Raw genomic sequence first — 26,051 nt, 5'->3', positions numbered from 1 at the left:
GGTCAGCATGTAGCACCAGCTGAGTTAGTTACAATAGTAAATTTTCAGTGTGGTTATGTTCAGTAGATTGTGGAAATGCACCAGGGTGCCTCCAACTCTGCCCAGAGTACAAGAGATGGCCTGGGTGGGGATGGGGCAGGAAAGGCTCTTCCAAGCTAAAGGGTAAAGGTGCAATGGCCGGGTGCGTCAGAGAGGAGACGACATTGCAGGAAAAGCACAGAAGTATGAATACAACCATGATGAGGTTTGGTGGGGGCATGGCAAATGCTTATTTGTTGTGATGGTGGTGATAGAGAATAAAGGCATTCTAGAAATCCTAGCTTTCCAAGTTTTGTAATACAGTATGCATTACTTATACATTTATGTTTACATGAAAATCTGTGTTCTTAGAACATTTTCCATTCTTCCAATCCTCTGTACCTTCAAAGCCATTTTAATAAACGTAAGAAAAGATGCACGGACACCTGGCTAAAACAAATCAGGGAAGAGCAGATGCACAGTGACAGTATAGGGAGATTCAGATATGGTGGTGTTCCACATTTGTACCCTCAGCCCTCATAATGTTCAGATTCCATATACTTGCTAAATAAGAATTCTTCAGTTGCCAGTTGGGGTTTGACCTGTGGCCAGTTCACATGGAAACCCTGTTAGTGCTCAGGTCAGCTCGGGATCTTTTACAAAGGACGGTGTCCTTTTCTCTGATGTCATTTTTTTTAAAAAATGTCTTTATTTACCTAACCTTGAACTTATCAAAACCATTTGCAAAGATGTTTATGTTTTCTATTACCCTTCATGATAATTTCCATAAGGAAAGTTGTATGACTTATTTATCTTATGACTTATCTGAAATCCCCAAGATTCATGGGGATCCTACTATGTTAAAATATCTTGGTCTGAGCATATCTTTTGCAGGGTGGATTGGCTGGTGCTTCTTGGGAACAAGAAATTGACCTCTTCTTATTAAGAGCTCCATGTACAACAGATTTTTTTTTTCAGAGCTATCAAAGAAACAGGAGCAAATTTGCTTGGTTATGCTGATTAGCCTTTCTCCCAGGGCTACCACAGAAGACACACGAATTTACAATGAGAACTACTCAGACAGCAGGAAGCTAACAAATCAACCGACAATGAATTAGCTGAAACCTATCCTGTTTTGAAATTAGAATATACTTTCAAGTGTGAACGACTAATGAGTTTCTCAGTTTGTCTACAAGCCATTCTAAATTACAATTGATAAAAGATAAGACATAATCCTGCAAATTTTATCAGAGTTAATAAAAACTGCAAAAAGAAATTTAAATGAAGTTTATAAAACGGAGAGTCAGAGGGTAACCACTGTGTCTCTGTTCCCATCCAAGAAAAGTTACCCTAACCCTAAAGTAGGAAAAGGCCAGTTACCAGACCACATTGATGGATCAGATGCTCAACGTTCACACAGAGCACGTGGCTTCCTTTAATTATAATGCATAAATCAGTCTCCAGAGTATATCAACCAACTAGTGAGAGTATAGTCCAAATTATACTACTCACTGTAAAAACACGCACTGGCATTCATTCTACTTTTCAAATATGACTCTTGTGAGTTTGGTTCACAACTCCACTCTGAAAAAGTCATCACCCCTCAGTGAACTGGCAAACTCAATTTTGGAGCCTGTTAAAGCTGAGACCCAGTTTTGGAGTGCGGTGACTTCACCTAGTGCTGCCAACCCAGCATGACAAAGCCAGCTGGCCCCATGGATCTTTGCTGTAGAAGAAAAATGCTGGGGCATTCTCAGCAGCCATGCACTCAGGAGCCACCCTGCACCCGGCCTCTCATCCAGTCACACTGGGATGAGAGTTTAAGAAAGAATTAGATGTGAGTTTCATTTTGGGGGCTTTTTCAGGGCAGATGCCCAGCGGAAGCGCTGTCCCTGAGGCGTGAGATTTTCTGTGACTCCTAGAACCCACAGCTGAGTGAACTGACTGCAGCAAAGCAGCAGAGCTCCTGAGCCCTGGAGGCAATCTGCTTAAGACTTCAGTCATGGCTTCAGAGAGGCTCAAAGAGCCCTTGGAATATGTAAGGAATCGAATGTAGACTGACAACTGCTTCCTATTTACTGCCATTTCGCATGTGATTCCTAATAGAGGCTGAGGACACTATTGTATTTTTAAATATTCCTACAGTTTTAATGTTTATTATTTGAGACAGAGAGACAGAGCATGAGTGGGGAGGGGTGGAGAGAGGGGGAGACACAGAATCCGAAGCAGGCTCCAGGCTCTGAGCCATCAGCCCAGAGCCCGACGCGGGGCTCGAACTCACAAACTGTGAGATCGTGACCTGAGCTGAAGTCGGATGCTTAACTGACTGAGCCACCCAGGCACCCAATAATATCACACTTTGAAAATGAATAATTCCTGGGGTGCCTGGCTGGCTCAGTCAATAGAGCATGGACTCTTATCCTTCAGGTTGTGAATTCAAGATGCACATTGGGCATGGAGCCTACTTAAAAAAATAAAATAAAATAATAAAAATTAATAATTCCTTAATATCATCCAGTACCAATTCATAGTCAAAATTTCCCAGTTGTCCTAAGAATGTCCTTTACACCTTTTTGTACAAGCCAGGGTCCAATCTAGGTCATTACCTTGCATTGAGTTGTGTTATGTCCCTAAATCTCATTTAATACATAATCCTCACTTCCTCATGACACTTTTTAAGAAATTGAAGCTAATTATCTCATAAAATTACAGCCCACTTTCTGTATTTGTTTGCTTGATTCTTCGTGGTCTTATCTTGTCCCTCTATATCCTGCATTCTAGGTAAACTGTAAGTTAGATTTAAAGCTTTGATTACATTCAAGCTAGATGAAACAAAAAATATAAATGTCATGGATGATGTTGAATTCATCATATTGCCTCACATCACAAGACAATGTTGTCTTGGCTAGTGGTGCTAAGACTGGCACTGGATTAAGACGGTGACCTTGTGATTTCTCTAGTGTTCTGTTAAACCTTGCTCTCCTTGTGACCTGAAAGAAGGACTCTGTGTGGCAGTGCTTTGGCACCATATGAATGTCCTGTTCACTATCAACCATTTGTCTGAAGGTTTTATGAGCAATTGGCAATCCTTGCCTAAATCAATAATTTCCTGTTGAAGTTTCCTTTTCTATGTCAGAAGGTTTTGTGCTGCCTTATTTTTTTAAGTTTTTATTTTAATTATAGTTAGTTAACATACAGTGTTGTATTAGTTTCAGGTGTACAATATAGTGATTCAACAATTACATACATCACCCTGTTCTCATCATGAAAAGTGCCCTCCTTAATCCCCATTACCTGTTTAACTCAATCCTACACCCACCTTCCCCTCTGGTAATCATCAGTTTGTTCTAATTGAGAGTCTGTTTCTTAGTTTTTCTCTCTCTCCCTCTGTTTTGTTCCCCCCCCTTTGCTCATTTATTTTGTTTCTTAAATTCCACATATGAGTGAAATCATATGGCATATGGTGTTTGTCTTTTTCTGACTGACTTATTTTGCTTAGCATTATACTCTCTAGCTCCATCTATGTCATTGCAGGTGGCAAGATTTCATTCTTTTTTATGGCTGAATAATATTCCATTATAGATATATATACCACATCTTTATCCATTCATCTATTGATGGGCTGCTTCCATATCTTGGCTATTATAAATAATGTTGCTCTAAACATAGGTGAATACAAAGCGTAAGAGACTCTTAAAAACTGAGAACAAACTGAGGGTTGATGGGGGGTGGGAGGGAGGGGAGGGTGGGTGATGGGTATTGAAGAGGGCATCTTTTGGGATGAGCACTGGGTGTTGTATGGAAACCAATTTGACAATAAATTTCATATATTAAAAAATAAATAAAAAGTAGATAAATAAACATAGGTGAATATATCCCTTTGAATTAGTGTTTTTGTATTCTTTGGGTAAATACCCAGGAGTACAACTGATGGATCGTAGGGTAATTCTGTTTTTAACTTTTTGACGAACCTCCATACTGTTTTCCACAGTGGCTGCACCAATTTGCATTTTTCCCAACAGTGCAAGAGGGCTCCTTTTTTTCCACATCCTCTCCAACACTTGCTGTTTCTTGTGTTTTTTATTTTAGCTATTCTGACAGGTGTGAGGTTATTATCTCATTGGAGTTTTGATTTGCATTAAGTGATGATGAACATCTTTTCATGTGTCTGTTGGCCATCTGGTCGTCTTCTTTGGAGAAATGTCAGTTCATATCTTCTGTCCATTTTTAATTAGATTATTTGCTTTTTGGGTGTTGAATTTTATAAGTATATATTTTGGGTACTCTTTATCAGATATGTCGTTTGCAAATATATTCTCTAATTCCATAGGTTGCCTTTTAGTTTTATTGATTATTAACTTCACTGTGCAGAAGCTTTTTATTTTGATGTAGTACCAATAGTTTATTTGTGGTTTTGTTTCCCTTGCCTCAGGACACATAATGTAGAAAAAAGTTAACACCCAATGTCAAAGAGGTTACTGCCTGTGTCCTCTTTTAGGATTTTAATGGTTTCAGGTCTTGCATTTAGGTCTTTAATCCATTTTGAATTTATTTTTGTGTATGGTGTAAAAAAGTGGCACAGTTTTTTTATTTTGCATGTTGGTGTCCAGTTTTCCCAACACCATTTGTTTAAGAAACTGTTCTTTTCCCATTGGATATTCTTTACTGCTTTGTCAAAGATTAACTGACCAGATAGGTGTGGGTTAATTTCTGGGTTTTTCTATTCTGTTCCATTGCCCTATGTGTCTGTTTTTATGCCAGTACCATACTGTTTTGATTACTGCAACTTTGTAATATAACTTGAAATCCAGATGTGATGTCTCCAGCTTTGCTTTGCTCTTTCAAGATTGCTTTGACTATTTGGGGTCTTTTGTGGTTCCATGCAAATTTTAGAATTGTATATTCTACTTCTGTGAAAAATGCTATTGGTATTTTGATAGGAATTGCATTAAATCTATAGATTGATTTGGGTTGTATAGACACTTTAACAGTATTTGTTCTTCCAGTCCATGAGCATGGAATGTCTTTCCATTTCTTTGTGTCCTCTGCAATTTCTTTCATTGGTGTTTTATAGTTTTCAGAGTATAGGTCTTTCACCTCGTTGCTTAAGTTTATTCCTAGGCATCTTAATATTTTGGGTGCAATTATAAATGGGATTATTTTCTTAATTTTTCTTTCTGCTGCTTCATTGTTTGTGTATAGAAATACAACAGATTTCTCTACATTGATTTTGTATATTGTGACTTTACTGGATTCATTTCTCAGTTCTAACAGTTTTTTGGTAGTCTTTCGGGTTTTCTATATATAGTATCATGACCTCCACAACAGTGAAAGTTTTACTTCCTCCTTACTGTTTTGGATGCCTTTTATTTCTTTGTTGTCTGTTGTGGCTAGGACTTCCAGTACTATGTTGAATACAAGTGGTGAGAGTGGACATCCTTATCTTGTTCCTGACCTTAAGGGAAAGGCTCTCAGTTTTTCCCCATTGAGGATGATGTTTGCTGTGTGTTTTTCATATAGGCCCTTATTATGTTGAGGTATGTCCCCTCTACACCTACTTTATTTGAGGATTTTTATCGTGAATCGATGTTATACTTTGTCAAATTCTGGTGCACTATTTATGGACTAGTTATGACATGAACCAAGTCATTAGTTTCTTGAGCCTTGATTCCCTCACCTATAAAATGAGTATAAAACAATAGAACCAAATTCACATGGTTGTTGGAAGCATTATGTAACTATGTATCCATTCTTTGACAGTTGCCTGGTGACATGTATGCATGCAGTAAACATTGGCTATTTTTTACCATCGTGCTTTTCCTTATTTGGGGGATGACAGCTTATGGAGCATTATCATTCACTGCCAGTCTTAAGTCCTTGAGGCATATGACAACATATCTGATAAAATTGCTGAAAAGGAGTTGAGGCAGTTAGACTTTTGAAAAAAAACTTACTTATACCGTTTTTTAAAGGCATTTTGGAATTTGTTTCAAACAAGGGTGGCTCAGATTAGTATTTCCTAAGGCATGTTAAAAGAACCAGTAGGCCTCCGACACACTCACTGGGAGATGGGCGACACTGTTAAGATAACATCTGGGAAATGCTGTGTCTTCTTTTCCCCTGGTGGGGTTTCATTGTGCATAGTATTAAGTTAAAGTTTCCAGAAAGCTTAGGAAAGAAACCTGCTTCAATCAAGTATTTGTTTAATCAGGGATTTTCTAATCTATTTGCCTGTAGGCACTACTGTCTCCACCTCCGCTTTTATAAAACCACGTAACACATATAAACATTATATTGAGTTGCCTTAGATTCTTCCAAAGGCTTGAATGAAGAGGGGGTCACACAGATGGACTGACCCTCTGCAGAGAGTTGTAAGATGTCTGTCCTTGGCTTTGGATCCTAGAAAGCCATGCAAGTGAGTGGAGTTCTTAGGAGGTTCCATTTCCATGTTGGGGCAGGGAGGGCAGAAATTAGAGTGCCCATAGTAATGTGACAGCTAAACTCTCCTCCTTAGATTTTCTCCAAACCTTACCAGGACTCCTAGAGGACTTCAGAGACCATCTGTCCTTTAGGCCTCCCAGAGCCATGGGCCTTGCCAAGGCTGACAGGAATGAGTTCCTTGGGCTGGTGCATAGAAACCAAAGGGCACAGAGGGTGTCCAGTTTCAGAGGAAGACAGAGGTTTGGAGTCAGACCAACAGTGGTCAGTGTCTTAGCTCTGCCAGGTATTCACGTGATCCCTGGCCAAATCCTTTACCCTCTCTGAACTACAGTTTCTTCATCTATATAATAGGGACAGTTAAAGTACTTAGCTCAAATTGTTGTGAGATTCTCATTAGATACATAAAAGCATTTTTAAAAATATGAAACGTTATATAAAAGCTCATTAATTTAATGTTAATGTTAAGGGTATTTTTAACCTGATCTTCATGGCCCATATTTTGGGGGTCCCCTAGTCATTCTTTTATTCATTCTTGTCAAATATTTATTGAGCCCTTCCAACATACCAGCCACTAGGGTTAGGTGCTGATAGAGAGTACAGAATAAAGTAGATCTGATCCCTGCCTTCTTAGAACTTACGTTCCATAATGGGAGTCATACGATAAACAAATGTATACACAAATCAGTGTATCATTATAGTCCCCTCTCCCTGGCTACTGATGTGATATTTTTTTAAATGGGGATATTGCTTATTCTCTATTTATAGATGCATTTAGAAGGTAAATCCATGAACTGTTCACAGAAAATCCAGAAAATGAATTTATCAGTTTAAATAAGGAATAAGATTTTTAATAGAGAACCAGAAGAGACCTTAGGAATAGTTTATCTCAATCACTTCATTTTATAGATGAGGAAGACTAGAATACTAAATAGAATACTAAAGAAGTTTCCCCAGTCATGTGTATGCATCTGAGTGTGTGAGTGCGTGAGGGAGCGTCTGTGAGAGAGAGAAAGCGAGAACGATCCCAGAGATCTTGAGGCAGGAGTTAGAATCAAGATTTCCCTTCCCCTAATTTGTGCTTTCCACTCTGCTGGGGTCCAACTGCAAGGGCCGGCTCATATTTTAACAGTGAGTTATTATCACACTTTTATACAGTGGGTTTCAATTGCTAGAAATTGGGGACACAGTACAGTTGATTTTTCCAAACTTTGCTCCATGAGACGTTAATATTTTAATAGATGTTAGTAGTTTATCACTTTTTTAAGTTTATTTATTTACTTTGAGAGAGAGTGCATGCGAACAAGTCAGGGAGGGACAGAGAGAGAGAGGGAAAGAGAGAGAATCCCAAGCAGGCTCCATACTGTCAGCACAGAGCCCAATACGGGGCTCAAACTCACGAGCTATGAGACCCTGACCAGAGCTGAAATCAAGAGTCAGATGCTTAACTGACTGAACCACCCAGGCGCTCTCATAGTTTATCACTTTTTGAGTTGTTTGGTCAAATTAGTTTAAGAAACTTTGCAGCCCTCCCCACCAATCCCTGTGCCTTAGGAGTCCATAAATGAATACCATGACTGTAAAAGATCATTCCTGCAATAAGGAAGCCTCTTAACTATATACAATTCAGCATTTCCCATATTTACTTGACTACAGACTCTATTTTGAATTATTTCACAATTAATGTGATTAATGTGCTGGCTGGGAAGTCTAACCTTAGCATCAGTTTTGTTGGCTTCTTGGTAGAGTCTGGGAATGCCTAATAGTAAACTAAATTGTATCACACAACTTTAACCAGGGCAAGCTTCTTCAGTCGTAGGACCTCAGGCTGACTGTGGATATAGCAGCAATACCTAATAGGATGCATTTTCTTAAGTTGACGGTGTTCTTTTAACCAAGGACTAGAATGGGAAACGATGGGAACTTAGAATGTGTTCTGATCTATCTTTGGAGGAAAACAGTCCTCTGTAAGTTCTTAAAAATTATTTCAGTCTTTTTAAAAATTATTCTTTTTCTTTTTTTATTTTTAGGCATCCACAAGCCCAGTGTTCTCCAGAAGGGTATGATGTCTTCGCAGGACATCCAAATAAGGTAGCCGGATACCTTGACTCTTAAGTGACTGTGTATCTTTTACACTTGTCCCAGCTGGTGGTTGTGAAGCCTGTCTGTGGCTGCGTGGTCAGGTCATCCAAACATGAAACTGTTAGTGATATTTTGAAGTCTTTGAGACAAAAGCCCAGCTTGCTAAAGAACTTTGGTTCAGCAGAGAGACAGGGAGGTACAGTGAAGAGAGAATCAAAAGCCTGGAAATTTGCTGCTGAGAATAAATGCTAGCTGCTCCCTGAGGTGATTTGTCTGTGCACTCCACTCTCTACAGATGTTAGAGCCTCTTTTTGAGTAAGGACCCGAGGTTCTTTGGTAGCACTTTGATATCCTGCTCGAATTCAATATGTGAAATGGAGGCGTCTCTCTGTGACTTGGAGCCCACAGCAGGCTTTGAAGTCTGATCCAATTTTTGCTGCCTACTATTTGATGTTGAAAGGATGAAATGAAGAAAATGTACAGTTTTTGCCAGTAACTCTGCTGAGCATATGTAAGATTAAAAAAACAAAATCCTTTGGATGATGTACTTAGAAATGTTAAGTAGATTAATACCTTCCTATAGGTTTTCTTTTTTTCTTTCTTAGGGATAAAAATTAAGTATAGGAGAAAACCAGCACAGAGCTGTTTTTTATATTCTGGACTATAATTAATTGAAGAGGGGGCTAGGTTGACTTGTTCAGAGGAAGAAATAAATGAATTAAGCAAAAGGTGCTGAGACTTTGCTACTAATTGCCCCAAGGGGAGGACCTCCACTCAATTCTAATGCAACACGGGGGCGACTCACAACATGACCCCAATATACTTAGCTCCTTCTTCATATCATCAGGGTTAAAGGTCCCTTAGTTAAATGGAAGCTATGTCCTTAAGGCCGCTTCATCAGAAGATTAATGTTTCTCTTACTGGGTCTTTCTGAAGCACTCCGTTTCTGGGACTGATTTGCTGTCTTCTCGGACATGCCATGCTGCCCCAGGTCGCCCAGCACTGAGTCCTTCCAGGGGAGCCCCTGCAAAGCCTGGTAAGAAGAACATTTTGAATCGCATGCTGCTTTTACCCTTTGCACACTTGTGTACGTTTTGATGCATTGTTTAGGCGGGACTGTCTATAAGGTAGGACTCGGATAGTAATATGACCTAATGTTAGCAAAAAAGTTCAGGTTTGCACTGCCATAAAGGCTGGATTAAAGGTAGCCATTTACTGCCTTCTCATGCCACTCAAGTTTACTTCTCTGAGGGAAGAAAATGAATATCAAAGGCTATTATTTCCCTTTATCTGTTAAGAACCTCAGACTAGGAAACTGCTTCACAATTTCATTTTGTCAAAGGAAGGATAAACAACTGACCAGCTTTCAGTGGAGCAGATCATTCTGGGTCAAAATCTAGGGCTTGGTAAAGCATATGGGTTAAGAGAGTAGTTCTGCTCTCTTGGCAACACTACCATTCTTTCAGCAGGAATACACACATCTTGCCACTCTCCTTTGGGAAATAGCTACTTATGGCCTCTTTTCTAAATTCTTTGCTTTAGAATATGGGGAAAGTTTGGGGGCTTATGTGTGGCTATAATCAGTACTTCTGGAAGATAAAATAGAAGCACGATGATAAGAAACATTTATGAACCAGAAGATACTAAGAACAGTGTGGATCATAACAAAGAAAGAAACCTTTTCAACTTAAAATACTGACATTACACTTAATGTCAACCTCATCTATTTTTCTGAAGTATGCAGTAGATTCTCAGTTCTCTCCAAATTTCTTCTTAGCCTGTTTTCCAATGATAAAGTGGTACAATATGAAGTGGGAAATGTACAATAAATGTGTTAGGATCTTCAGTCCATATGGAACTTAAGCTCTTGGAAGGAGACAAGAGAAGACGAGTGTACTATAGCAGAACCTTTTAAATGGATATGCAGAAAATGATAAATCTGTCAAAGAGAATATTTTCTCCACAGTATTCAGGGTTCCCACATAGCCAGATAGCATTTAGGAATAAAGCCATAACGAGGTAGGGGTAGGAGTAGTGCAAAAAAAGAGGAAAACTTAGGGAAAAGACAGTGTGGTGGAGCAGAATCCATTATGCAGGAATTTGCTTGGCCTTTTTCTCTATCCAAACAATCTCTACCTTTTAATTGGGTTGTTTAGACCATTTACACTTAACATGATAATTGATATATTTTGGTTTGAGTCTATCATTTTGCTATTTGTTTTCTATTTGTCCCATCTGATCTTTGTTATCTTTTGGCATTCTACTTTAAAATACACATAAAAAGAAAAATTTGAAGTATGATTGAGTAGCCAAAGGCACAGATTCTGGAGTGAGACCTCCCTGGATTCAAATCTCTTTTCTCCCGTGTAGTGTTAATCAAGTTATGAAACAGCTCCTTATCTCAGTACTTACACATGTAAAATGAGGGAAATAGTCATTCACAGCTGAGGGGTTGTACTGAGGATTAAATGAGCTAATAGTATAAGTAAAGAGTATAGTGTGGTGCCTGGTTCACGGTAAGGGTACATTGTTTTCGGTGCTGCTGTGGTAATGATTGTTATTGATATTATATAAATGCAAATCAATCTATAAGTATGAAAAACGGGTAGAGAAATAAAGTTCTTATTGTAAGGCCCTAAATTTTGGTGGGAGTTTAGAGGGAGTAAGAACAGGTTATATTTGGAATTAACTATTAAAGAGATTTGTTGGATTACAGTCATCTTTCCCAGTCTTTAGGAAAGTATCCTCAAAGCCAAACTTATTAATAAGCTACACATCTGACTTGCTATAAATGGCTCACATGCACTTTCCTCTCACAACTGTGTTTTCCTTCCAATCTAGGTGGTTTTCTCTTGCGTCTGCCACCATCACCATTACTTCTTATACTCTTCTAAGTAACATCCTGAGTAGTCTTCCTGCTTCCATTCTTTTCCTCCTTCAACTTCTCTTATCACAGATACTTGAGGAGCTTTTCTAAAGCATACCCTGATCTTGACATTCCCTTTCTCCTTATTCCTCTATGGCTCCTCACTGCTTCAGCATCAACTCTAAACTTCTTGGTGTGATACTCAAGGCTATCTCTGCTATGGGCTTAATCTTCCTTTCCTAAGCTCTATCTTCCACTGATCTCTCTTAGTCTGTGCTTCAGAATATCCAAACTGTTCTCTGTTCTCCAAGCCTGCCTAGTATATCCTTTCTCACCTCTGTGAATATGCCCATGCTGATCCCTCTGCCCCACTATCCTGCTTCCCTGTTCACATTCAGTCCACTCCATTCTTGAGTCCCCAGTGATTCCCATCTTCTGTGCCCTTTGACTTTTCTTGTAGTACTTATCACATCCTGCCTTACATTATAATTATTTTCATTCATCTACTAAATTTTAAACTCTCTGGGGTCGTATCTTTTCATTTCTGTATTCTCTCCTCACAGCCTCGCCTACATCCTCTGACTAAATTCTTGAGCATCCAAAGCCCTGATGAAATATCATGGAAGCAAGAATGTAATGAAGCTCTTGAATGAGTCAGAGAAAAGTTTTAAAATGTGTTTTTAATAATCCTAGAACAAAGCAAATGTCTCTTAGTCACCCCGAAATAGGTATAGCATACGGGTAGAACAAGTTAAAATGATCCAAGCTGTTTCATTTTGTTGCTGTTGTTTTGGGTAGGGAGAGAAGGAAAGGTTTAGGCAGGAAAATGCATTACGTAAATCAAATTCCCCTTGACCTTAGAAGGCAGCAAAGATGGATTGAAGAACAAAAGCTTTCCAATTTTATGTTTTCAAGGTTATCAGCTGCAGGAACAAGAGTATATTCTGTAAGAGACATTTTAGCAAGTTATACCTTTGTATTTAATTTTTTGCCTTGAATTACTCACTATTTCAACCCATGTTTCTTTGAAAGACTGAATGGGAATATGGTGATCTTTTCAGTGTAAGAAAAAAAAAACCCACTAACATCCAACAAGTTTGCCTTCTAACCTACAGTGAGTGCTAATAACTTCACTGTTCTATGAAATGGTCTGGTGGGTTGGGGGATGGAGGGAGGCAGGGAATAATCTAAAGTTACTCAGGCCAGCTCTGCTCAGGGCAGGCATGCAAAGAAGTATACAGATGTGGGGCTTGTACAAAGGCTGTCTTCCGCCCCTGCCAGAGAGTCTAGGAAGTGTGCTTAATTGGTCTGTTTGAGCCTGATTCATTCTAAACATGGGAGAGGAAAGCACAGTATACCCAGGAAGTGCATAATACAAATCACTTTGCCACTAATCCAAGGAGTGAAATTATTTAATTAGACTGATAGACATATATACAGACCTCATCTGATTTTACTGTTTAAAAATGTATTCTTTAGACATTTGTCTTTATATTTATTTATTCATTTATTTACTCGACAATTATTAACACTTACTGAGTGCCAAGAACTGTCCTGTGGCAGGACTTCTCACATTGTTTTAAAAGACCAGTTTGAGGTTCCTTATTTTAATTTCCTTTTTTTTGTTGTTAAAAACTTTTTTAATGTTTACTTATTTTTGAGAGAAAGAGAGAGAGAGAGCATGAGCAGGGGAGGGACAGAAAGAGAGGGAGTCACAGAATTCAAAGCAGGCTCCAGGCTCTGAGCTGTCAGCACAGAGCCTGATGTGGGGCTCAAACTCACAAACTATGAGATTGTGACCCGAAGCAAAGTCAGACACTTAACCGACTGAGCCACCTAAGTGCCCCCTTGTTTTAATTTCTAATTTGCACAATCAGATACTTTTATGAATACAGTAAAAATGAATTATAGTTGACCCTTCAACAATGCAGGGGTTGAGATGCTGAGCTCTGTGCAGTAAAAAATCCATGTCTAACTTTTGATTCATCAACAATTTTTAAAAAAATTTTTTTAATGTTTATTCATTTTTGAGAGATAGAGACAGAAAATGAGCATGGGAGGGACAGAGAGAGAGGGATACACAGAATCTGAAGCAGGCTCCAGGCTCTAAGCTGTCACCCAGGGCCCGACATGGGGCTCGAACCCATGAACCATGAGATCATGACCTGAGCCGAAGTCGGACACTCAACCGACTGAGCCACCCAGGCACTCCTGATTCATCAACAATTTACTAATAGCCTACTGTTGACCTGAAGCCTCACTGATAACATAAGCAGTTGGTTAACACATATCATGTATATGTTATATACTGTATTCTTAACAGCAATATGTAAATTTTTCTTAATTTTTTTCAGTATTTCTAAACCGTGCAGTTCATCTGAGAGTTTTTTCAAATTGTCGCAAATCTCAAAAAAAAAAAAAAAATTCCAACATACTTATTGGAAAAAAAAAACAAAATGTGTATAAGTAGACCCACACGGTTCAAACCCATGTTTTTCAAAGGCACCCTACTAGATGAACAGTCACATATTTGGATGTTGTGTCAATATTAAGTTTATCTAGACTTTCCTAAATTTCTTACTCTGATTTCTTTCCTAATCTTGTTGGGACAGGTAGCAGGGAGTCAGCCTACAGACCCCATACATCACTAGCACTGTCCTAGGCATGTGTGATACATCAGGGAACAGCAGTAAAAAATTCCTGTCCTCACAGTGCTATGTTTCAGCAGCGGGAAATGACAGTAAACAATAAGCATAATACAAAAGTCAGTAGTATGGGATGTTAGAAGGGCCAGGTGTTAATACCGCTAGCAAGATTAGGAGTGGCCAAAGTGCACGAGGAGTGTTTGGGGGGTGGTTGCACTTTTAAATAGGGTGGTTTGAGTGGGCTTTATTGAGAAAGCTTGAAAGTGGTGAGCTAATTAGCCATGCAGTATTTGGAGGAAGAGCATTCCAGGCAAAGGGAGTACCTATGGCAAAGGCCCGGCATGCAGGGAATAGGTGAGGAGTAGAAAGAAGCCCATGTGGTGGGAGCTGGGAGAGCAAGGAGAGTGGTAGGTGGGGAGGAGACAGATGACGTGGGTTAATACTACTATTTTTTGTTTTTTTTAACTTTTACTTATTAAGTAACCTCTGTCCCCAACATAGGGCTCAGACTCATAACCCGAGATCAAGAGTCCCATGCTCTATCAACTAAGCCAGCCAGATACCACCATATTTCTTTTTGAAGGTCAGAAAATCATTACACTTGCTGAGAGTAACTTTAACTACACTGGGGCTTAAAGATGGAGCATGGCACCTTTGGAGGGAGCGGAGGAGCAAGTGGGATTGCACCAGCCTCCTGAAGGGAACACAGTTGGCAGTGCACCATGCTGGGGAGTGGTAGAGCCCTTGGAGAGTATCTAAGTCAGGTTTAGTGATCTGATTTCACATCTTTCATGGCCTGTCCACCCCGCACTTCTATCCAGTCTAATGCCATCTTCTTCGTTATTTTTCATTCTTGCTTGCTGCTCATTACTAACTCTTGTTAATTTTGGCATTGGTTCAGCTATCAGAAGGCAAATTTGGGCTCTATTTTATCCTTGGAATTCTTTTTTTTTTTTTTAAGTTTATTTATTTATTTTGAGAGGGAGAGAGAGAGTGTGTGTGTGAGTGGGAGAGGGGCAGAAAAAGAGGTAGAGATAGGATCCCAAGCAGGCTCCACGCTGTCAGCATGGAGCCCGATGCGAGGCTCAAACCCTTGGAACTCTTAATCCCAGGTTGACCAAACATCTCAGTTTTCCTAGAACTGAAGGGTTTTCCAAGATGTGAATTTTCAGTGCTAACACCAGGATAAACCCAGGTAAACTGGGATGAGTTGGCCACCCTATTACAATAGTAGAAGTTGAATTTGATTTTTTTTTTTTTTTGAGTAGATTCACTGTATCAGGCAAGACAAAGCCTTAGATCCACGTGTCAGAATTGCCTCACACTGCCTGCCTATTGGAAGGGGTTACAAGCAGATTGCCAAACAGCAAGCACTATGACTGTAAAGGGCTCAGACATCACCCATTTGACAGAGAGAGTGTGTTCCTACAACAGAGTCTCAAAGGCAACATGATCCCTATTAGGAAAGCACATGGAAACCAAACCCTACATAGAGAAAAGGCTACTGGGCCTTGCTGGCCTGCATCTAGCCCAATCATAGAATGCCACGCATGAGACTTTGAGGCCTCTCTTGTGTAGTCCCTGGTGCTCTGAATCCCTGCCATTTTCAACTCCCATTGGGCTGAGACATCTTTTCTTCTTGGCTGGGTGCCACAGAATTCAACGTAAACCCTCATCAGTGAGACTGGTAAAGCCTGTCTCAGGACTTTTCTCGATGGGATAATAAAGGGATTAAAGAGATAAAATTCTTACTGTTGGCGAGGGAAGTAGAAAAAAACACCACCTTGTTGGATACAGGTGTGCTGTTTCAAAGGGGCACATGCACCCCAATGTTTATAGCAGTGCTATTGACAATAGCCACAGTATGGAAAGAGCCCAAATGTCCATCAGCGGATAAATGAATGGTATATATATATATATATATATATATATATATATATATACACAATGGAATATTACTCAGCAATCAAAAAGAACAAAATCTTGTCATTTGCAACTACATGGATGGAACTAGAGGGTATTATGCTAAGCAAAATAAGTCAGTCAGAGAAAGACAAATATCATATGACTTCACTCGTATGAAGAGATACAAAACAGATGAACATAAGGGCAGGGAAGCAAAAATAATATAAAAACAGGGAGGGGGACAAAACATAAGAGACTCTTAAACATAGAGAATAAACAGAGGATTGCTGGAGGGGTTGTGGGAGGAGGGATGGGCTAAATGGGTAAGGGGCATTAAGGAATCTACTCCTGAAATCACTGTTGCACTATATGCTAACTAACTTGGATGTAAATTTAAAAATTAATTAATTTAAAAATAAGTAAATAAAAAATAAATAAATGTAAATTTATGGAAAAAAAAAAACCACCTCCTTGTTAAAGGATCTTTTTGGACACGTGGTGCTCAAACTTTAGTGGGTATCGGAACCACTGAGCCTATTCCACGGTTTCCGATCTGGGGGAGAGCAGAGGTGAGGGGGATTTGCATTTTTATCAAGTTCCCAGGTGACTCCACGATGCTGGTCTGGGGACTGGCCTTTGAGAACCATTGCTCTAGATGTCCCCTATCTCTATGATACTACGTTGAATCAGAAAAAGTGAACTGTATATTTAGGGCTTCCTATTCGTTCAGCAAACACTTATCAAGCACCTACTGTACATCAACTGCAGGCCAGGAAGTAAAATAAGACACTTAAGAGACTAATGTATTTCTAATATCTTGGTCTTTGCAGCTGTTATTTTCCAAAGCAGGCTTGGGAATACACTAGTGTCCTTATTTATCTCAAGTGGTCTCATTAAATTCTGGGGAAATTGTCAAGAACAAAGTTACATTTATTTGTAACTTTGCTATAGAAGAGAAGGAGGGAAGTGTTCCAGATTTTGATAAAGTTTCTCAGTTTTTAAAACTGTTAGGAATTATTGCTTTTAACGGCTATCTCTATTTTATTAACTCTGCCAGCCTTTGCCAGCCTCCCTTAAGGCAAAATTGTTCTAAACCCCACCAGATCTGAACACTTGCACATATGTCTAATACGTATGTCAGCACCATAAGGCTTGTGTTCTGGTTTTTTGCAAAAGAATTTAGGCAAGGCCAGCATAAGGATTGCACGGTTTGAGGCTTTGGGGCATGAGGGTGGAGGGTGGAAGGAAAAAGAGGAGGGTAGATTATAGTTTTCCTAATCCCAAATTTCATTTCTAATTCAGCCCTATTTATATTAATTATATACCTTACCTCTTTTGCTCAAAAGACTTTTCTCATTTTTACCAGATCTAGGTTTGGGGTTGGTTTGTTTTTGTTTTGTTTTATTTTGTAATTTTGGAGAATGCAAACGGAGTGCCAGGACATCAGTTGGAGTCATGGCAGATTACCCCAATTTGAGGCTTCTGTCCAAAATTGTGATTTTCAGGAGGAATTTTGTAGGTTAACTGCCAAAAGGAGAACATTCATTTTGGTGCCCCATTTCCCCTGAAACTTGGGGGGTCTGGATGATAAGGAAGAAGGGATCCACATAGGTGGACCTATATGGTCCACATAGGTCAGCACTCCATCCACACGTCAGCCAGCTAGCTAAGGCGACGAGATCCTGAGTTGCCTGCGCAGTCGAGGATGGAAGGGAGGTGGCCACAGCCCAGGAGGTCTCAGCCACCATTTCCAAGGCTACATACCTCAGGGAAGGCCTGGTGACAGACAGGCTTTTCTCATTCCTGCAACTCATTAAAACATGTTACAAAGTTGCATAGTTTGGGGCCATTATTTCTTCCCAGACTGTTGCTGCCAACATATCTGAGGAAAGTTCAGCAGGAACTTTTCCGGTGCTTTCCTGAGTGTGTTGGGTCAGGATGCACTTTTTGCCGATGCCAAATTAGGTTCTGGCATTGACCCAGGACATCAGGAGTGCAGCTGCCAAACAGCACAAGGCAGGGTGTGTGAGGCAAGTTAGGCTCCTTGGCTTCCAGAATTGGATGTTGATGGCATGACTGTAAAACGTGCTGAGAGGAATTTTATTTTTAAATTCTTTTCTTACTTGATGTATTTGAAACAGCACATACTCTATAGACTATCCTGTTAACCTTGGCTGCCTCGTTTGTTTTATTTTAAAGGATTCTTTTCAACTTTAAAATTAAACATCCAGTTATATGGTGGTAGGAGTGAGGAGTGGAGTGATATTTCTTCTTTTTACTTTTGTTTATTTTCCAAGATTGGGAGTAATACATTTTTTTTAATTGATAGAGTTGTTTTTTTTTTTTTTGTTTTTTGTTTTTAGTAGTTTTGGGTTTTCAGAAAATTGAACAGAAGGTACACAACTCTCATATACTCCCTTACCTCTTCCCCTCCCTGGGTTTCCCCTATTATTAACATCCTGCATCATTGTGGCTTGTTACAATGATGAACCAATGTTGATAGATTATTATTGACTAAAGTCCATACTTTACATTCAGGCTTACTCTGTGTTGTACCGTCTGAGTTTTGACAAATGTGTAATGACATGTACCCACCACTACAGTTCCATACAGAGTAGTTTCACTTGTCTAAAAATCCCTTATGGCTCCACCTATTTATCCCTCCCTCCCTCCCTCCCACTACACTCATGGCAACCTCTATTTTGGAGGGGGTGTGTGTTGGCTTTTATTGTTTGTTTTTGTTGCTGTTGTTGTTTTATTGTTTACAAGTTGCGTCTTTTCCAGAATGGAAATACAGTTGGAATCATACAGTACATAGCTCCTTCAAATTGCCTTCTTTCAGTTAGCAATATGCGTTTGAGCTCTCTGATTGATGTCTGCGTAGCTTGAGAGCCCATTTCTTTTTATGGCTGAAAATATTCTATCGTGTGGCTATGCCACAGTTTGTTTATCCATTCACCTATTAAAGGACGTTTTGGGTGCTTCCAAGTTTTGGCAATTATAGAATAAAGCTGCGATAAATACTTTGTTCAGGTTTTTATGTGAATGTAAGTTTTCACTCTTGGGTAAATACCGAAGAGTATGATTGCTAGATTATATGGTGAGAGTATGTTTAGCTTTGTAAGAAGCTGCCAGACTGTCTTCCCAAATGGGTGTACTATTTCGTACTCTCACCAGCAGCGAATGAGAGCTCCTGCTGCTCCACATCTCCACATCCTTGTCAGCATTTGGTGTTATCAGTGTTTTGGATTTTGGCCATTTTATTTTATTTTTTTTTAATTTTTTTTTCAACGTTTTTTATTTATTTTTGGGACAGAGAGAGACAGAGCATGAACGGGGGAGGGGCAGAGAGAGAGGGAGACACAGAATCGGAAACAGGCTCCAGGCTCCGAGCTGTCAGCACAGAGCCCGACGCGGGGCTCGAACTCACGGACCGCGAGATCGTGACCTGGCTGAAGTCGGCCGCTTAACCGACTGCGCCACCCAGGCGCCCCTGGATTTTGGCCATTTTAATAGACGTGTCATAATATCTCGTTGTTTTAGTTTACATTTACCTGATGTCTTATGATGTGAAGCAACATTTCGTATGGTTGGTTGCCACCTGTATATCTTTGGTGAAGTATCTCTGCAGATCTGTTACCCAGTTTTAAATTGTGTTGTTTGTTTTCTTATTGTTAAGTTTTAAGAACTCTCTGTATATTTTGGATACCAGACCTTTTTCAGATGCCTTTTACAGCTATTTCTCTCAGTCTCTGGCTTGTCTTTTCATTTTTTTAAACAGTATCTTTGGCAGAGCAGTAATTAAATTTTTTAATGTATATATAATCAGGGAGAAAATATTTTTAGGTCAGCCTGACTCCCATCTAGGCTTAGCACCCATTCCCCATCCAAGCAAGTAAGAGCAGCCTGAGAGGAACAAGGTAATCTGTTGTTTAGTTTTTGAACATATGACACCCTGATACAAGGTGTTCCCTAAATTAAATGTAATCAACTTTAAGTGCTATAGGGAGGCAAGACAGACATAGTCCAAAATTAAATAAGGGGAAAAAAAAACTTGATTGTATGACTATCTGCAGAACCATAAAATTTTCCCCCAGTTTTCATTTTTCTATGTGTTTCCAGTTTCCTTGCTCCTTATACTCCTTTAAGTAACTAGAGTTCCTAAAATGACCAGGAAAACTGGGGTTGTCAGCTTCCAGTAAAAACTATATTTAGCAAAGAAATATTGTTGGCTTAAATGCAGAGAGGGCTGGGACAGAGTGAAGTGCATCCCTATTATTCAGATATTCAGCAGATGTCTGCTGAGTGTCTACTAAGTGGCAGGCACTGTGTTGGGTGCCTGCAGACAGCAGGATCCAGGCTTGTCCTTGTGAAGTTTACATTCCAAGGGAGAAATGGACAAGTAGCTCTGAAATCAAATCTCCTTTGACTGAGGTGTTAATAAGAGCGAGCAGTGGAGCTGAGCTACAAGGATGCTGGGTCTGGGGTGGAAGTGGGGTGGGGGGGAGAAGAAGGGTCACATAGGCTTAAACCAAAGCTGAGAACCGAAGGAGGGATGGAGAAAGGGCCAGGCAAAGAGGGGAGAAAGGTGTTTTCAGCCCTTTGACCGTTCCCTTTCCACACCAGGGGAAGCTCACATGGGAGAGATAGGAGATTTTGGTTGTTCTTGTTTTTATAGTTTTTAAAATGATGAAATGAGGGGCGCCTGGGTGGCTCAGTCGGTTAAGCGTCCGACTTCGGCTCAGGTCATGATCTCGCGGTTCATGAGTTCAAACCCCACATCAGGCTCTGTGCTGACAGCTCAGAGCCTGGAGCCTGTTTCAGATTCTGTGTCTCCCTCTCTCTCTCTGACCCTCCCCCATTCATGCTCTGTCTCTCTCTGCCTCAAAAATAAATAAACGTTAAATAAATAAATAAATAAATAAATAAATAAATAAATAAATAAACAAACAAACAAATAAAATAAAATGATGAAATGTAACATGATTACAAAAAAAAAAAAAACATTTAAAACAGAGATGGACAGTGTAAGGAATTATTATAAAGGAAGCACACACATAACCACAACTGAGATTGCAGAAAGAACTTGCCCACACCTCAGAAACATCCTGCACACCCTTTCCTGATTGTGACTCTCTTTTTCCTTTTTTTTTTTTTTTTAACTTTTTAACGTTTATTCATTTTTTGACAGAGATAGAATGTGAGCGGGGAGGGGCAGAGAGAGAGGGAGACACAGAACCTGAAGCAGGCTCCAGGCTCTGAGCTATCAGCACAGAACCTGACGTGGGGCTCGAACCCATGAACCGTGAGATTATGACCTGAGCCGAAGTCAGACACTCAACCAACTGAGCCACCCAGGCATCCCTTGACTCTCTTTTTCTTAGAGTGAACCACCTAAGTATGCATCCTAAATATCACAGTTCCGTTTTGCCTGTTTTTAAACTTTGCATAACAAGAATCACACAGCATGTGTTCTTTGGTGTCTGGCATTTTCTTCTTTTTTTTCTTTAACATTACGTTTTTTTAAGATTAACTTGTTTATATTCATTGCTATAGAGTATCCTACTTTATGAATCTAGTCTTCTATCACTGAGCATCTGGGCTGCTTCCAGTTTAGAGCTCTTACAAAAAAGAGATGCCCGTGGATGATGGTCCCACACTCTTGGCAGTATAGCACAGCAGGCTTTGGAGGTCAGACAGACTTAAATGGATATCTCAGCTCAGCCACTCTGATAGCTACTAAAGTTACTTAAGTGACAGTTACTTAACCTCTCTGTGCCTCTTCTCATGTGTAAAACAGGAGTAATAAAAATACCTATCACATAGGGTGTGCATGTAAAGTGCTTAACACAATACTTGGCATTAAGCATTCAACAAAAGTTTGTTCCTCCATGGGGTTCTGTTTCTTATTCATGGGAGTATTTCATTTTCCTTTGAGTAAGTTCTCTACCAAATTTCTATGGCATGACCTATCTGGATCTAGAATTATAGAAGCTTCTGAGATACTTCTCCTCAGCCCTCTTATTTTATTGATAAAGAAACAGTCTCGGTTGGTCAACACAGAGCTAGGTTCTAGGGAGAAATTGAGGAAATAATACCTTTGGACCACTCTTTTGGCCCAGACTATTCTTGATGGTTCTTTGGACAGCCATTTTAGCTTCTTACATGTATTTTCCTCTTTGCTCTACAAAGGAACAGGGGAAAATAGAAAGCTCAAGGGGTTAGCTCTATGGTCAGCTGTAGACTGATACATTATGTAGACTGATACATATCTGTTACATTATGCCCCAGATGTTTGATTGTGTATTGGTCAGAGTTTAGGATTTCATGGACTCTATCCTGGTTAGGTTCAGAAGCAAGCAGGCAAGATAAGGGACATAAACCCTTGCCTTGAGGATTAGTGGCATTAGGTAAAGGTGTTTTGTTTAGCTTGAACTGCTATTAGATTTACATTCAAATCACTTGTTATTTATTTAAAGGAATAGATACATTTCTTATTAAACTGTTAAGATGGGGGCGCCTGGGTGGCTGTTGCTTAAGCATCCAACTCTTGATTTCAGCTCAGATCGTGATCTCACGGTTCATGGGATCTAGCCATGCGTAGGGCTCTGTGCTGACAGTGCAGAGTCTGATTGGGATTCTCTTTCTCCTTCTCTCTGCCCTTCCCTACCCCCCTCAAAAGAAATAAGTAAACATTTTTAAAAAACTGCTAAGATTAAATTGGAGTAATGACAGGAGGGAGAAATTAAAGATAAACAATTGATATTAAACGAGTCTACAATTTACTTCCAGGCAAGAACAGTTCCCAATGACTTTCTATTCCCCTGCTTCAAGTCTACATTGTATCCTAAACCAGATTTTTCTAACCACCATCACCCCCAAAGCTTTCTAGTCCCACATTTTGCCTATCTTTCCAGGATTTTGCTGGTATTTAGCCCTTTTATTAGCCTGCACTTCCCTGGTCTCTGATACACATTCATGAGAGAGAGAGAGAGAGAGAGAGAGAGAGAGTGTGTGTGTGTGCTTATATGTGTGTGTGATGCTCTGGAAGCTTTGAGGGAGCTCCAGCTCACAATTTGTCTTTCAAATATAAGACTTCAGGTTATTGGTTTAATCATGAGAATAATGCCTGGCACAAGGTAAGCACTTAATAAACATTTAGCTGCTGTTGCTGCTGTGATTTCTCACTCCTCAAATGAGAATCCCTTCTGAACTTGCCAATTTCCAAGTCAACAACTCCTCCTCCTTTTCTTTCAAATTGTCAAGATTTATGGAGTATACCAAGATTTTTACAAACTGCACTTAGTTTTGTACTCAATGTCACTGTAAGGCTTAAGAGTTTATCACCTTGAACCCTTGCAGCATTTAAGAGGAGTGAGACTAATCTGTTGGTATTTTCTGTGTCTGGCAATTTGTGTAATGGGAGGAGTTCTGTTTCATTAATCCACCTAAACGGTATAAGGACTCTACCCCTCCCCCTGACTCCAATCTCCATTTCCTTTCTTCACTATCCAAAGGGGTCTGTTCAGCTGCTTAGCAGCAAGCAATTAGAACAGCCAGTCTACTTAGACATTACGCTGGGTTTGTCTGACCTAATATACATGAAGACTCAGTGTTCCCAAAGGGACCCTTCCTTTTTTAAAGGAAGAAATTAATGATATCCCTTTTCATTAAATTGGTGCCAGGTATTTTCTCTAAGCAGGCTATTTAGAAGAACAAATTCAAACAGGTCCAAGAAACAAATGCAAAAGATCTACAAAGCTCTTACAGGATGAGTTTACATACTATCCTAATTTCAAAGGAAAAGTTTTTATACCAGGACACAATGGCTGGGCTCTCCCAGTGGGCACACAGCAACTCTAAATGTCAAACTCTGCATTTGTGCAGAAATCAGATAAGCGCAAAGAGCTCTAGGCTTGTTTCAGTTCTTAACTGACTTGTCCTCCCAAGGACAGTTCACATGCTAACTCATTACACAGGTCTGAATGTTTGGGGTGTGGGTGGGGGACAGAACATCCAAGGATCCACTCCAAAGCTCCAAGGATCAAATGATAAAGTATCCATTCCATTTGTTTTTCACTGCTATATTTACCCGTGCTCAGAGTAGTTCAGCTCACAGCATCACTGGTACTCTGCCTTCTGATTTTCAACTTGTGTTGCTGTCTGGGAACCAGGGCTCTTCTCATCTTTTGTGGGCTGGTCATTCTTTGCTCTAGACCACATCCTCTTAATCAGTCCATTAATGGAACCCCCGCTTCTCATGGCAGTTTCTATTTAACACTGTGGGAAGGCACTGGAGAAAAGTACATCGCATTGTGTCTCCCCTTAGGGAGTTAGAATAGATGCTCCCTTTAAACTACCACTCTGAGCAGATCAACCCATATGAGCATAGAGGACACCCTTAAATAACTGCTGAGTGGTTAGGGGAATGAACACACACTGTATAAAGGCCTCGTTTACATTAACTGTAACCAGTAAATTATAAACATGGACCTTACAGCAATTCTTTTCTCTTCAGCGCTCCTGACAAATGGTCATCTAGTCTGCTTTGATACATTTTTTTCCTAGACCTTTTTTCATTGTGAGACTCTTGGAGAAGCTAATGGAATTCATGCACTCTGACCCTAAAAATATTTTGCATATAATGTCAAGAATTCTTTGAATGTCTTCATGTTCCCATCAGAGTCTACATTCCAGGTTAAGACTCTCTATACTAGTGAGAGGAATTGGCTGATTTTGAGGACTATCAATCTTGGTTAGAAAACTTAGTAGAAGGGTTTGTTTTTTCTTGCTCCCCAATAACTGAACAAAAAAAATGGCTACTTCTTTTAGCATATGGTGGTTCTCCAAATATTGGTAGATTGCTATAGCTTTCTCAGTTAGACTTCTCTTTGAGGTTTTTGGCTCTGTAATTCATCAAATGACCCTTAAAAGCTGTGTCTGCATTCAGGAAGTTTTGTGCCAGGATCTAAGGTCTCGGGAGTAGACTAGAAAACGCATACACACTTGAAAAGGATAGAGCTGTGGCCTCTCAAAAATGCTATGGCAGGTTACTACAGAGTTTTCCTTCTTCATTGATAAAAAAAAAAATTATCCCCTTTTAAAAAACTAAAAACCTCATAATTATTGAAAAGACTAAAACATTGAGCCCTATATTTATTTCTCTATCACCTTAGCTCTTTTTTTTTAATCAAAAGAACACTGCTTAGCTATTGCTCAATTTTTCATACTTAATAGAGAAGGAGGATTCTTACGAGAATTCTAGAATGAAAGTTGGAGCATAAAGATTGAGAGAAAATCATTTTACACTTTCCTTTTAACTCCTGCAAGGTGGGGTTAATGTTTTCTGAGCCACTTTTATTTATTTATTTATTTATTTATTTTTTTTCTGAGCCACTTTTAAATAGATGATTTAGGCATAACATATATTAGTATTATTATTGCTGTCCTTGAAAGCAGTTTTTTTCCTGCTTCTCGTTAATATCAACCTGAACTTAGATGCTACCCCCGGACTTCTTAGGCCACTAATTTTGATAAGAGTAATAATGGTCCCCAAAATCTCATATGTTGTGTTTTGGAGATTTAATATTGTCTTTAGTTTTTCTTTCATGAAAAGCTGCATTGTAACTATGTAGAATTTAGAGAAGAATCATGGGGAAAAAAACCAAAACAATTCATAAAAACCCCAAATAATAGCAACAAGCCTGACTGAACGTCTAGAGATGAGGTATTTGGATTTGGTTTTACGCAGTAAATCGGCCCTCACAGAAAAGTGAGTAGGTTGGGCCAAGTCATGCCTGATTTCCCTACACTTATATTATTCTGTAATGAGAAGAGGCCGAGGGTGAATAATGAAGGTCTGTGCATTGACAGATACTTATCATGCTATCTGCCACCAGTAAAATGATTGCAGTCTCTGATAAAATTGGTTGTGACCCCCATTTTAACATTTTACATACTTCCTTCAAGTCTACTCACCCCCTAAAAGTGTTTTCCTGCCTATCCTATTACAGTTGACTCTCTTTACCTTGATGTGGAGGCTGGAAGGTATGGGCCTATGGCCTTTCCTCAAATCCTAGAATATATGTGTGTGTGTG

The 26,051-nt window shown here is 39.6% G+C and overlaps 1 protein-coding gene across 1 annotated transcript in view; it reads left to right on the top strand.

Annotated features, from left to right (window-relative positions):
• MYO3B (myosin IIIB) overlaps positions 1-26,051 on the top strand; it is a 407,802-nt gene that overhangs the window by 311,778 nt on the left and 69,973 nt on the right. Inside the window, exons 31-32 of the mRNA XM_058714463.1 lie at positions 8,487-8,547; positions 9,475-9,574. Of these exons, the coding sequence (XP_058570446.1) occupies positions 8,487-8,547; positions 9,475-9,574 (161 nt within the window). The remainder of the gene's footprint in view (positions 1-8,486; positions 8,548-9,474; positions 9,575-26,051) is intronic.

This window comes from Neofelis nebulosa, chromosome 2 (genome assembly GCF_028018385.1).
Source record: "Neofelis nebulosa isolate mNeoNeb1 chromosome 2, mNeoNeb1.pri, whole genome shotgun sequence".
Classification (NCBI taxonomy): domain Eukaryota; kingdom Metazoa; phylum Chordata; class Mammalia; order Carnivora; family Felidae; genus Neofelis; species Neofelis nebulosa.
Note: the sequence above shows the minus strand (reverse complement) of the source record. Positions and strands in the feature narration are given on the sequence as shown.